The sequence below is a fragment of the Balaenoptera ricei genome, chromosome 5, assembly GCF_028023285.1.
Source record: "Balaenoptera ricei isolate mBalRic1 chromosome 5, mBalRic1.hap2, whole genome shotgun sequence".
Classification (NCBI taxonomy): Eukaryota; Metazoa; Chordata; class Mammalia; order Artiodactyla; family Balaenopteridae; genus Balaenoptera; species Balaenoptera ricei.
The window spans coordinates 21,915,112-21,928,114 of NC_082643.1; the positions used below are offsets into that span (position 1 = coordinate 21,915,112).

At 37.0% G+C, this 13,003-nt stretch overlaps 1 protein-coding gene across 2 annotated transcripts in view; it reads right to left on the reverse strand.

The window, feature by feature from the left end:
• The window catches only part of EMCN (endomucin), a 95,455-nt gene extending 83,584 nt beyond the window's left edge, over nt 1-11,871 (reverse strand). The window contains exon 1 of one of the 2 annotated variants that reach the window (XM_059922486.1): nt 11,634-11,871. In XM_059922486.1, coding sequence (XP_059778469.1) covers nt 11,634-11,703 — 70 coding nt within the window. In that variant the 5' untranslated portion in view covers nt 11,704-11,871. The remainder of the gene's footprint in view (nt 1-11,633) is intronic. The other variant, XM_059922485.1, reaches the window with a different exon arrangement.
• Nucleotides 11,872-13,003: the final 1,132 nt, after the last annotated feature.

Genomic DNA, 13,003 nt, shown 5'->3' on the forward strand with positions numbered 1-13,003 from the left:
CACCCTAGCACTTTTCTGAAAGATAAACACCTCCAGACACCTCTGGTTATCTTGCAGGTATGGGACAGTGAAAAGAGCTCAGATGACTAGTCACAAACTTGAGTCTAGTCCAGGATTTCTCAGAGTGTATTTCAATGTACAAGTGTATAAAAATTATCTGCAGTAATTGCTGGAAAAATAGTTTTCTGGGTTTTACTGAAAGGGAGTGGCCTGGAGATCACTGGGAGTGAACACTGGGAAAAAAAATATTTTAATAGATATTTTAACATTGAGGGCTACTGGTTCGAGTCACAAAGTGTGAGTCCTTGGGTTTTCTCCTCTGATAATGAGCACAAATAACACCAGCTTGGCCAATCCCCTGGGGAATGTCAAGGATTAAATGAGATATTTGATCAGTGAAAGTGCTTTGAAAAATTCAGCATTCAGCCAAAGCAATGGATGGAGGAATGAACTGGCAAGAGATTTAATGATAAGAAAGAACTCTACAAGGTATTAGATCTGTAAAAGTGGCTAGAGGGCCGATGGGGAAAGCTCCTCCCAAATCATTAGAGCATTTAGAATGTCTCCCCATCTATTTGTAGTGAGGTGGATGGACCTAGAGTCTGTCATACGGAGTGAAGTAAGTCAGAAAGAGAAAAACAAATACCGTATGCTAACACATATATATGGAATCTAAAAAAAAAAAAAATTGGTTCTGAAGAACCTAGGGGCAGGACAGGAATAAAGACCCAGAAGGGAGAATGGACTTGAGGACACAGGGAGGGGGAAGGGTAAACTGGGACAAAGTGAGAGAGTGGCATGGACATATATACACTACCAAATGTAAAACCGATAGCTAGTGGGAAGCAGCCGCATTAGCACAGGGAGATCAGCTCGGTGCTTTGTGACCACCTAGATGGGTGGGATAGGGAGGGTGAGAGGGAGACGCAAGAGAGAGGGGAAATGGGGATATATGTATGTGTATAGCTGATTCACTTTGTTATACAGCAGCAACTAACACACAATTGTAAAGCAATTATACTCCAATAAAGATGTTAAAAAAAAAAAAAAGAATGTGTCCCCATCTCTCTAACAGCCTTCCTCCACTTCTCATTCTTGACCTTTCTCCATCCCAGCCCCTTCAGAGAGCCTCTGTCTTTCTATCAGCCTCAATCACTTTCTCCATCTCTTTTAACCTCATTTTTCCTCTCAATCTTTTTCTGATGTCAGAAAATTTCCTTCTCTCTCTCTCAGTCCTTTTTTCTACCCCTCCCTCAGCCAAGCCAAATACAAATAATGCCATGTAGAAAAATGGAAAAAAAATATCTTTCATTGGTATGTACTCTGAGAAATGTTGCTCACGGCAGAGAATTGGCTTTTTCACATGCAAAGAAGATCCGTTCTAACAGCCCTATCTGAAAATTCCCAAAGGAGGTAAACATTAGGGAACAGAATTGAACATCTTGCTCCAGAATGAACATATTTAGGAATAACAGAATGAAAATGAAGCAAGATAACTTGAGGCTAAATGTACAGAAATTGCTTGTTACAGTAAGATCATACAATTGTAGATCCAGAAGAAAACCTCAATATCGATTAGTCAAACCACATCATTTTATAGATGGAGAAATGAAAGTCTTGAGAGGTTAAAAAAAAAAATTGCTTGGCTCAGTCACACAGCAAGCTTGTGGCTGCTGGTGACAAAAGCCAAATGGTCTTGGCTCAGAAGACAGCGCACCCTGCACAGTTGCACAGCGTTGGTCTGTGACACCAGCCAGAGCTCAATGAGAAAAGAAGGGAAGAGAACATCATTATATTCCAAATATATGGAAGGAGCTACAGTAGGTTTTCTTTTATGTAATACGCTCATAAAATAGTATATGTGTTGTAGGACTTTTGTGTTTTTATTTGACAAAGGAAAAAGCTGTTAGTCCCATGTCAACTGCCCAGGTGGCATTTTGATTATTTATTGATCAGTGACAATTTTAAACCCTGGGAATAACTGAATTATTGGATACCTTTACTTCTGAACAGGATTAGTTAGGATAAAGTTATTTATTCGACATTCTGAACCAAGACTTCAGAAACAGAGAGGTGACTTCTGTAATCAGTGTGTCTTGAATTTCCATAATTTTACATTTTGTTCTAGTGGGGGTAAGGATTAGTCTGAGCTAAATGATTCAGGATTACCTGATGAATGGTGCCTAGAATAAAAGGATACCAATTTTTTCTTGTGAGCAAGACACAGGAATGATTCAACACTTGCCTTCAGATAATCACGCCATTCTTGTGTGATTTGGACAGTTGACGTAAACGAAAGGCAGACATTTTCTGCTATTCATACAAAGATAAGACAGTAGGTCAACTTCATAAAGCGAATCAAATAAGTTCAGCCAATGAACAGAGTATCCTAAAATGACACTCATAGCTTCTCCACAACCCAGGCCAAGGATAAAAGTAAATATTGCCCTCAAGTCACTGAAAACAAAGCCAGGAATGCCTTGGGTATTTTCAACTCTGCTGACTTTTGAAGAAATACAGTTCTCCAAATTAAAGCAAGAGCCAGTTGGGAAGCATCACCTATGTGTTCAAAGATAGGTCATGGGGAAAACAATGATCAATTAGACATTGTCCTTGCTTCCAAGAGATTTATGTTTAGTTAGGTTGTAATGGACTCTAATAAAGGGTTTTTAAACGATTGACAGCATTGTCATTTTTCTTCTACTTTGCAAATCTATAGAGTTTTAAACGTTAATTGATATAAAACTTGCACCCAACAAATGAGGCCGTCAGAAAATGAAAAAGAAAAAAGAAAAAAAAGTTTATAGATTCACATAATTATCTTAATCCCAATAATGCAATTACCATTAATAAATCTTTAAATTAGTTAATTATGTGCATTTAAAAAGGTGATTCTCACTTTTTAAAATTGGATTTGCAGGGGGAGAGATAACTGGGTGATGTCTCACTGTTGGACAGAGGAGTTGTCAGAATAGCCTTGAGCTGACAAATGCAGGAGTGGCCTCTCTTCCCTAGGGAAAGTGTCTGGGAGTTCAGCATTTATGTCCTCATACTTGCTGAATGCCCTAGGAGGACGATTTCACAGTTCATACCACACACACACACACACACACACACACACACACACACACACACAAATCGTTCCTTTTCCCACTTCAGTTAAAAATAAGTTCGGGGGGGAAGGGGAAGCTGGGATGAAGTGAGAGAGTAGCACTGACATATGGACACTACCAAACGTAAAATAGATAGCTAGTGGGGAGCTGCTGCATAACACAAGGAGATCAACTCGATGCTTTGTGACCACCTAGGCGGGTGGGATAGGGAGGGTGGGAAGGAGGCTCAAGAAGGAGGGGATATGGGGATATATGTATACATATAGCTGATTCACTTTGTTGTACAGCAGAAACTAACACAACATTGTAAAGCATTTATACTCCAATAAAGAGGTGGAAAAAAAAATAAGTTCAATGTGTGATACAAATGATTTTCTGTGTTTTGTGTGTGTGATTTTTTAACTTGGGCATAATTTCAATGCATGGCAATTTGAGTGTGTAGCAGCCATAAAAAAATATGTAAAGGTATATGGCTAAAAGAGCAATGATGGATTGGCAGTTAAAGGCCCAGACAGTAAAGAAAAATTCTCAAATTATGAAGTACATTCCTCTTCATCTATTGATTCCGTGAGTTAAATGTTAGGTTGCATATTAATAACTAAATTTTAATAGTGAGTTATGACTTACAGAGCATCTAAAATAGGTTTTCCAATTATCATTTAACACCAATATTGTGTCAACAATTATCATTTTTCTCATTTTTAGATAAAGAAACTGAGGGTAACAAGAATTTAGTGTCTTGGCGGGCTTCAGCATACTAAGAAGCTGGATCCAAAGTTGGTTGGTTCTCACATTAAGAACAAAGTTCCTTCCACTAACCTATCCCACCTCTAAGAGTAAGCAATGCTCAATACTTTAAGATAAGAAATAATATTTGAGGATGTTGACTATTCTCAGACTAAAAAGTTAGAATTTTCATTAAACACAAGTACAATTTTGCTTATTAATTTGAGTGACTAGTTTATACAGTGAGTTAAATAACTTACAAATCTGAAAGGCATCTTCGATAATATACCAGTCTGTATATGTCAAATTGTGCCTGTATATATTATGATTAAGAACATAACTGGCAATCGTATTTCATTCCTACTTCAATCCTATTGTGAAAAATTATGTGCTGGTTTTTCTCTTTGTGAGAATGAACATTGTAATTATTTAAATATTTGCTGATTCTAGATTGGAATCAACTTGGCAATAAAGTAGTTTGTCTAAGGAATGGGATATTATAATCTGTAGGATTCTGAGTTCCCAAACTCAGCAAAACAGAGTCATTATATGCTGGACACTATTCTCAGTGTTTTTGTGTAGTACCTCACACGATCCTCCCAATATCCCTATGAGGTAAGACTGTACTCATGCCTATTTTATAGCTGAGAAAGCTGAAGGTTAAATAACTTGCCCGAGTTCACACAGATAGTAAGTGGCAGAGCTGGAATTTGAACCCAGACAGTCTGGCTCCAGGAGAATTATAGATGTGACACTAAGTAATTATTTCACTAATAGTTATTTCCTCTTTGCTTCTTTCCTTCTCTTCTAAGTCCCATATTAGCTGCACTGACATTTGTATTAGAGCCAAGAACATTATTTTTTTCCAACCAACATAACAGTGAATAGGTAGGGAAATGCCTACAACTCCTTTAACCCATCCCCTAATAATTAATTGAATCCAGGATATTAAGTGGCTAATTAGCACTAAGTAGAAATTCATTCATAGCACTGTGGTCTTAGTTTGCAGTTTAGAGATGCTGAAGGGGCTATGAGAGGCAGCAGTGCTTCCAAATGACTCAAGTGGAAAGTCTCTACCCTTATTCTTTTGATCAGAAAAACTCAACTTATTGCAGTTGTACTGCATTGGAAGATAGCAAGCTAGAAGGGAAGATTTTGAAGAATAATATTCTCTGATTTGATTTTAAGCACGATCACTCTAGGATAACTTTACACTATCTCCAAGCCTCGGTGTCCTAATCAGTAAAATGGGAATGACAAAGCTGGCCTTGAAATGTTGTGATGGAAGTAATGTGTGTAAAGTGCCAGGTACAACAAATGGTAGATGTCACCAGATGTTGTAACAATACATATCTTGGTTAACTTGGACCAGACCTAGTTGTGTTCTCCATTTTTTTTTTTTTCTTTTTTTGGCCGCACCTTGCAGCATGCAGGATCTTAGTTCCCCAGCCAGGGACGGAACACATAATCCCTGCAGTGGAAGTGCAGAGTCTTAACCACTGGACCACCAGGAAAGTCTCCATTCTCTGTTTTTTGACACAACTAATTTAGGTTTAGGCCAGAATATGACTGATTAAACAGAATAAAAATCAGTTTACATTTCAGATGAGCAGCACACTAAGAATAAAATCAATGACATTGACATTTTTGACTACCGACCTCACAATATAGTTCCTTATTGACTCTATACAGACAAATGATTGCCTTAGGAAAGGACCTGCTTAGAATATTATTTAACTTATTCAACAAAAGCTTTTTCAAATTTTTTCTTGAAATGAAGAGGAAGAAAGGTAGTGAATATCAATTAGAATATCAGAGAAACTCTGGTATAATGTATATATTATCATCCAAACCAAAATGTTCCCATCAGAAAATAATCAATCCTGAATTTCTCCAAAAAGCAGAGCCTGAGACAAGGGTTTGTATGCAGTTTGTAAAGGAAAGTGATCTCAAGAAAAGGAGTAGAGAACTAAAATAGTGAAACTGGAGCAGCAATAGAAGAGGAAAGCATTTATTCACTGGCCCCATTCTTCTTTTGGGCAAAGGCTGTCTCATAGAGTGCTAAGGCTCCTGCACTTCTAGCTCAGATACACAACAGTGCCAGGTGGGTTTCTGTAGGTGAAGCATACCTTAGTATGAGAACAACAGGAGACAGGAAAGCAAGAGATACTCATTCACGTGAGACAAGATACTGTCAAGCTACACCTGAGAGGTTGCCATAGCAATGGTTAGATTAAAGGCATCCAGAGAGGATGTAGGTGGCTGCTTCTATTTAGAGACTTGTTATGATTATCTCTACTGATATGTCATTCTACAAGACACAAAACCTCTATTCAAGTTTAGAAAACTACTTTTTTTATGGTTGCCGAAATTTGGGAATCATATAGTGGCTCTTCTAGATGTGATTGACACCACTAATGTTTCCCATGCTACTGCTGATATTGTGTGCAACAGTAGAAAAAGAAAAAGGATCTTACTTGTTAACTAAAAGAGCTTCTTTTAACACTCAACAGGCATTATTATCCTAACCTGACAGAGCTATAATGACCCACAGGAATTCAGTAACAGGAACGGAGACATTTACTACACAGGAATTGAATGGAATGTCATTTAGAGTAAATTCCTGCTTTGACATTCAATGTTTAGAAAAACACATCTCAAATTGTTCTCAGAGGTGAAGAGGAAGTTGGAAAGTGATGACTAAGAAAAAAAGAATATAAGGAACTTGGACTAGATAATTATTCACAAGTTAAAATATTTACCTGAAGCTTGAAATATAACGTCATCAATGAAAAGGAAAGGATGGGCAATTATCCAGTAAATTAGAAGCTTTTTGAAACCTTCAGACGTTCATCTTTTTTTCTCAATATCTGAATAATTACAATCAGCAAGATAAAATTGCCAATTTGCCAGTGACAGCTGTTATGAATCTCTTAAAAATAAGAATTCTAGAATGATCACTTCTACTTTTAAAGATCATTGAAGAAAAAAAAAGAGTAGTAAAGAAAGAATGCTAAATAAAAGGCTTGGAAACTTTTCCCATTGAATTTGTTTCCGCACTGATTCACTCTTTCTATAATAGATCACCCACTTCAGGTACGATCTATTGATAGTGACTAAGCTAAGAGGAAGTAACAAGTAAGATACTCTGCTCTGAAGCAACACATATGTTACCTAAAATAACACATGAATTAATGATGTACGATATTTATTTAATTTTCTCCCAACTTCTCTTATGTGAACTTTGCTTTTAGAAAAAAAGCCATTTTGAATTTTTGAGAAGTTGGTAATAAGGTTTCTCCTTGAATATTTATAACCATAGAAGATATTACATAAAGTATTTGATACCCAAAAAAGGAGAAGCAGAATCAATTGTATTTAGATATTCTTCCTCCCAATGATTATAGTCAGAGTAGTTTATTCATCCAGGTTTGCTGTAAATTACTGTCCCCTGGTACTAGGTTGTCCACCTATCCCTAACATCTCCTCTGCTGGAGTTTGGGAATTGACTTACTTTGATAAGAAGCCCCTTTCCATATATTTGGCTCGCACTTAGCGAGTATAAGTATAATATATTATATATATTATATAATATATATATTAATAATATATATAATTAACTAATAATATATATTATATTCTATTATATACGTATAATACTATATATATTATATTTATAAATAATATATAATACATATAATATATTCCTGATAGCCAGGAATCAAAATACTCCACTTGTTTTCATGTTATGTTCCGTGATTCATACCTGTCCATAACTCTTTCACAAGGATAAGGTAGTAAACAAAAAGTGATTATCAGAGGAAGAAATTAAAAATGAATAGGCAACTATATCATTCATGTATGCATTCATTCAGCTTATTATATCCTTATTATATGTTTAGAACTGTTACTATACAGACTATAATAAATATGACCCCTACTTTCATGGTGCTTATAGTCTGGTAGAGGAGATGAGATATGCACACAAATAACTACGATAAAGTTGGAAAATAAGTGCCATAAGAGAGTTATAAATATGGGCATCCAGCAGAGAAATAAATTGCTTCGCTATGTTATTAATCTCCCAGTGAGCAGGACAGGACTAAAATCTCTTGGCAGACAAGTGTAAAGAATACTCATCCCCTCACCATCACCTCCAGGGCCATTCCATCTACCAACTAGACAATTTTAACCTACCATTGGTCATCTCTACTTGAATATCTTATTAAGATTTCAAACTCACCATGTCCAAAATCAAATTCATCATTTTCTCCCTAAACCATCTCCTCCTAGCTTTCCATACGTCTGGTCCCAGGCATTTCCCTACTTCTATTATTCAAATAACACTCTACATCTGTCACTATCTTTCTCATAGCCAGTCAATAATATGTCAAGTCACAAACTTTCTACTTCTTTAAAGCTCTTCCCTAGACCCTTCTTTTCATTTTATTGACAGACTTTCAGACTTGCAATAACATTTGAACCATTTTCTTTAGCTTTTCTCTCTCCTGACTGCCATAGTCTAATGTATACCCTGTTGACAGATTAATCTTCTCAGTTTATGGTCCCAATCATATAATTCCCATGCTCAAACACATTTAGAGAATCCAATATAATTAACTATCTGAGTCAATATTTCTCTTCCTGGTATTCAACATATCCTGAGGCTATATTTCCAACACTTAACCTCTGTCCAATCTGTGACCTCCTTAAATTTCTAGACTGGAACATACTGATGTTTTTAAGTTCCTATTCAAGAAATTCCATCCATCCAACCTGTGTTTCAAGTTTCAAAGTTTATCATAATTTCCACTTTTATATGAAGGCTTTTCTGATGTTCCTACACCCAAAACTAACCTAGTTGTGAATTCTCCATAGCATTCTTTATTTACCACTTAAGACAATAGAATCAAACTTATAATGATTTGTCTCCTCCTCCTCTCTCCCCACCACTTCTAGGACAAGGGTTGAGTCATAGTGATCGCTATAAACCTACAGCGTCTAGCATAGTGTTTGTCTTATAGGATGTTCAATCCATTTTTTTTTCCCATGAAATTGAATGTTCAATTCCTAACAAATGAATTTCAACAAGCAATTAAATTCTTCTTCAGACACCAATAAAGTGGCGTGTGTTCCTGCTTGCAGATGGCTAAAACATTTTAATCTTTCCTAAATTAATGTAAAGTTCAAAAAGCAAATGGCACTTGAAAAGTAAATTGCTTCCAGGGCCTCCTTTACTTGGAATCCTTCTTCATTTAACTTTTCTCAGTCCTGACAGTCTAAAGCTCATCAGTCTAGACTTAAAAGCCAAAGGAGCTTAAAAGCCACTGCAGGGGTCTGTTCAGTTTTAAATACAATTTAGAAAACCTTGGGAAAGAATGACAGTTCCTTTTCAAGAACCTCCCATACATATTTCAATAGAACAGCTTTCCAAATTGGAAATTGTAAAATATTGTACCGCTAACCAAGTAATAAAGTCACTCACTGCCATGCAGAAAGATTTCCTTGGTTTTCACGAAGAGCACAAAAAACTATATTGTATTTATTTAAATCTGAAACTGACAAAAAAGAAAAGTAGTCAATTTCTCTAAAAGATCATTATTTAGGAATAAATTACTATGCAAAAAAGCATGGATCTTCTTGACAACTTATGAATTTAAGACAGATGAAATGCCTCCTTCTGTACTCCTATAATCAACTCTGCTGATGAAATATGTTAAGCATTCTAAGCTTGGGGAACATATAAAGCTTTGAAATCAATGTGTTTCCGGTACAGGGGGTTAGGAAAAAAACTTAATAAATCAGCTTAGGAAATGCTTCATTTCCTGAACCGTAGCTGGGAAGGAAAACATAAAACAGGCAGAACCAGGTGCAAAAAAAATCATACACGTGGATGGGAAAATCTCTTCCAGTTCCTTGTAGGCCTCACTCCGATGGTCAATTTATGCTCCTGAGCCAGCACTTCTTTTTCTAGGATAAATGGGGTAGATTTTACAGACACTTGCCTTAAATTAACAAAGGCTCGATGGGAGAGGTTGAAGGAGATAGTCATTATGTAACCGTTGTCTCTGCTCAAATAAGAAATTATCTTACTATTGACATATACACACTATATGTATAAAATGGGTAACTAATAAGAACCTGCTGTATAAAAAAAATAAATAAAATAAAATTCAAAAAAAAAAAGAAATTATCTTACTTTGGTTAATAGTTCATTAGAAAGAAGACACTATTAATAGAGAGGTTGGGCTCATTACCAATGAGCTAAAGGATGCTGATTTTTTTCCTAAAATGATCATAATAGAAAAATCTGCCAGGTCATCTTTGGGTTATCTCTCACCTTTCCAGCTTCCTTACGGTCAGGTTTTGCAGGCTGCTTCTATTGATTCTATTACACTTTGCTTTCTGAAGTACATGTAATCCATTCCTATCTCTCCCATGCAAACTGAAGAGTTACTTATAAGCTAGTGCATTGATTTCTGTGTCATCTCATAAATATTCTTTCTTTTAAAATAATCAGAACTTTGTAACTCATCTAAGTTAAATTTTCTGGTCTTATGCCCACTGCAACTTAACCCTGGAAACTCCCAGATGGATTGTAATCAATCGTATGTGATTTTGCAGTGTTTGGGTATTTGCACTAAATTTATATACATATTTTGAGAAATTAATGATAAATATTGTTCAAGAAGGAGTGTGCTTATTTTTTCCTACATAATCACTGCAAATGGAATTTTGTAAGCAGTGAATTTTGAAAAGAGCACATGCAAAATAAAGTTAGAATTGAGTTTTTTCCAGGGCTCCTCAGAGTCAGAATCAATGTGTCCCAACCATGTTCTTTTATGATAGTTTGTACTTTAGTTTTTGCACCTATTAAATCTGTCTTATGTTAGATTTACATGCTTATTTCTCCCAATAGTGCATTTGCCACTGTGGGCAAGGACAATGTCTTACTCATTTTTGTATTCCTTGCACTGCTGAACACATGGTGAGAGCCTAATAAATATTGATTAAATCTAATTGCTTACAGTAAATCCCTCCAGAAGGGTCAAAAGTCAAATGCAATCATTTCTTGCAACTGGTCATTAATATAGTCAGGGCTTATGTAGGTGCATATATATCCTTTATCTAAGTTTCAGAACCTGCAGTCAATGGGTAGGGTTTTTATGTCTATAAATTCCCTGAAATGTTATGCAAAACATTGTACGTATCTGTGTTAATTTCTAGAGCAAGCATCCATTAAACTTTAATCAGGTGACTCTCCTCCATTCTCACCCTCCCCCCCTCAAGATATTAAGATTCACTTCCCTAGGCAGTTTTATCCAACCTCTCAATTTATCAGAGCCAAAAGATAGTTGGGACAAATATAGGCCAGCATCTGCAGAGCAATGTTTCTGATTACAGCCTTTCACCGGTACATGACAATCTTGTTATTTCTAGGCTTATGTCTGAAAAGAGCACATTTTTGAGAAATAGCCCATTTTTAGCCAGCGTTTGAGCCCCAGATTGTTACTGTCCGAAAAGGCTATTGTATATTCCCAGTACCTTTACGACGCCATGGAACACACTTCAAGGCCGCTGCAGCAGCAAACACTTTTCCTTCCGTGAAAACAAACATCCTCTCTGTGAAGCCTTCTCCACGCACCCCCCGCCCACCTGCACACACACTCAACTCAGCAAATGCACTGCTGCGTCTGCTTTTCAGGGGAGGCTCCCTGAAGGTAAACTGAGGCTCAGAGCCGCCCACTAGTGATTTCTGATCCACACCGTCAGAACAATAAGAGAAAAGGGTACCTGCGTCGTCCACACCGCTACAAAGACTGGACAGAAGAAGACAAAGTACGGTCCCTTGAAGCAGTTTCATGGTGCCTGTGGATCGTCACAGTGGCTCTTCTCTCCAGAGTCAGGCAGGGACAAACTCCCTCCCAGCCTGGCAGGGCCTTCTTAGCAAATGGAAAAGGTGTGCTGGATGTGAACAGCCACTGCCCATGCCTACTTATTTCGGGGGTTCTGATAAAGAACAGGAGGAAATGCACACACTCCCTTTGGGAGTTCAGCAGAGAGGAGATTTATTGTTTCAGCCCCTTACAGGAACTTTTTTTTTCTCTTCCTTTGGCAGCCACTTGTGTTTTTGTTACTACACTATTTTGTTCTTCTTCAACAAAAAGGTCAGGACGGGTTTTGAACAGAAAGAGATCTTTCTTGAGAATGGATCTTACAGGCTTTCTAACTTTTGTTTTGAAAGTATGTTTTGGAGTGTTTATAAAGGGGCCTCATTAAACAACGACTTGATTTGGATAAAGAGGCTTTAATTGCCTGAGGGTTAAATTTTAGAGCAGAATCCACAAAGAATCAACTTTTCTTCTCTCTTTCCAACTTGAAAGCCAGATTAGTAAAGACCACCTTCTGGAGATAAGTGCAAAACTTTATTAAGTAGATCATGCTCTGACTTGAGTAAGTGAAAAGACTTCTTATCGGATGGCCAGGGAGGTTTTTCAGGATATTTCTAATAGAATTAAGTAAAGACATGTGAATGCTCACTGCTCATTCCTGGTCTTATTGTTGGAATTCGATGAAGGAAAAGGAAAAGGAAAAAATACTTATAATACCCTGTGGATACTCTTCTCTAGGAAATGTGATTGGAATGGCACTGGAATGGAATGCTCTTGTAACAAATCAGTGAAATAGGGAGAGATGGAGTCTTTGGACCAGAATGCCAATCAGGCAAGATACGCTGTGTATTAGGGATCTCTTTGATGTTAGCAGCAATTGATTAAGACATGGTGCTAATGCAGCCTCAGCCCTGACTAAAATCCCTGTGTGTGCCAAGTAATTCTACACTTCTCCCCAGCCACAGGCTACACATCTAATCTCAGCCTATCATCCTTTTATACACCTTTAGGCATGAAGCCCCTGGACAAAAGAGTGTCAGTGGGTCAATATTAATTCATCTGTTCCACCAAGAAAACTATTCCAAAAGTACACCTTTACCTGTTTATAAGGAAGACATACATTTCACTGCTGCACGGTGCAGGGAAGGACTTATTCCGAGAGTGGATAGAGCAAGTTGATTGATCAAAACACCCCAAAAACTAGGTTGTTTTATCCTAAGTTATACCAAGTCTCAGAAGAGCCTCTAAGTGTCTATTTTGTGTATAAAACCT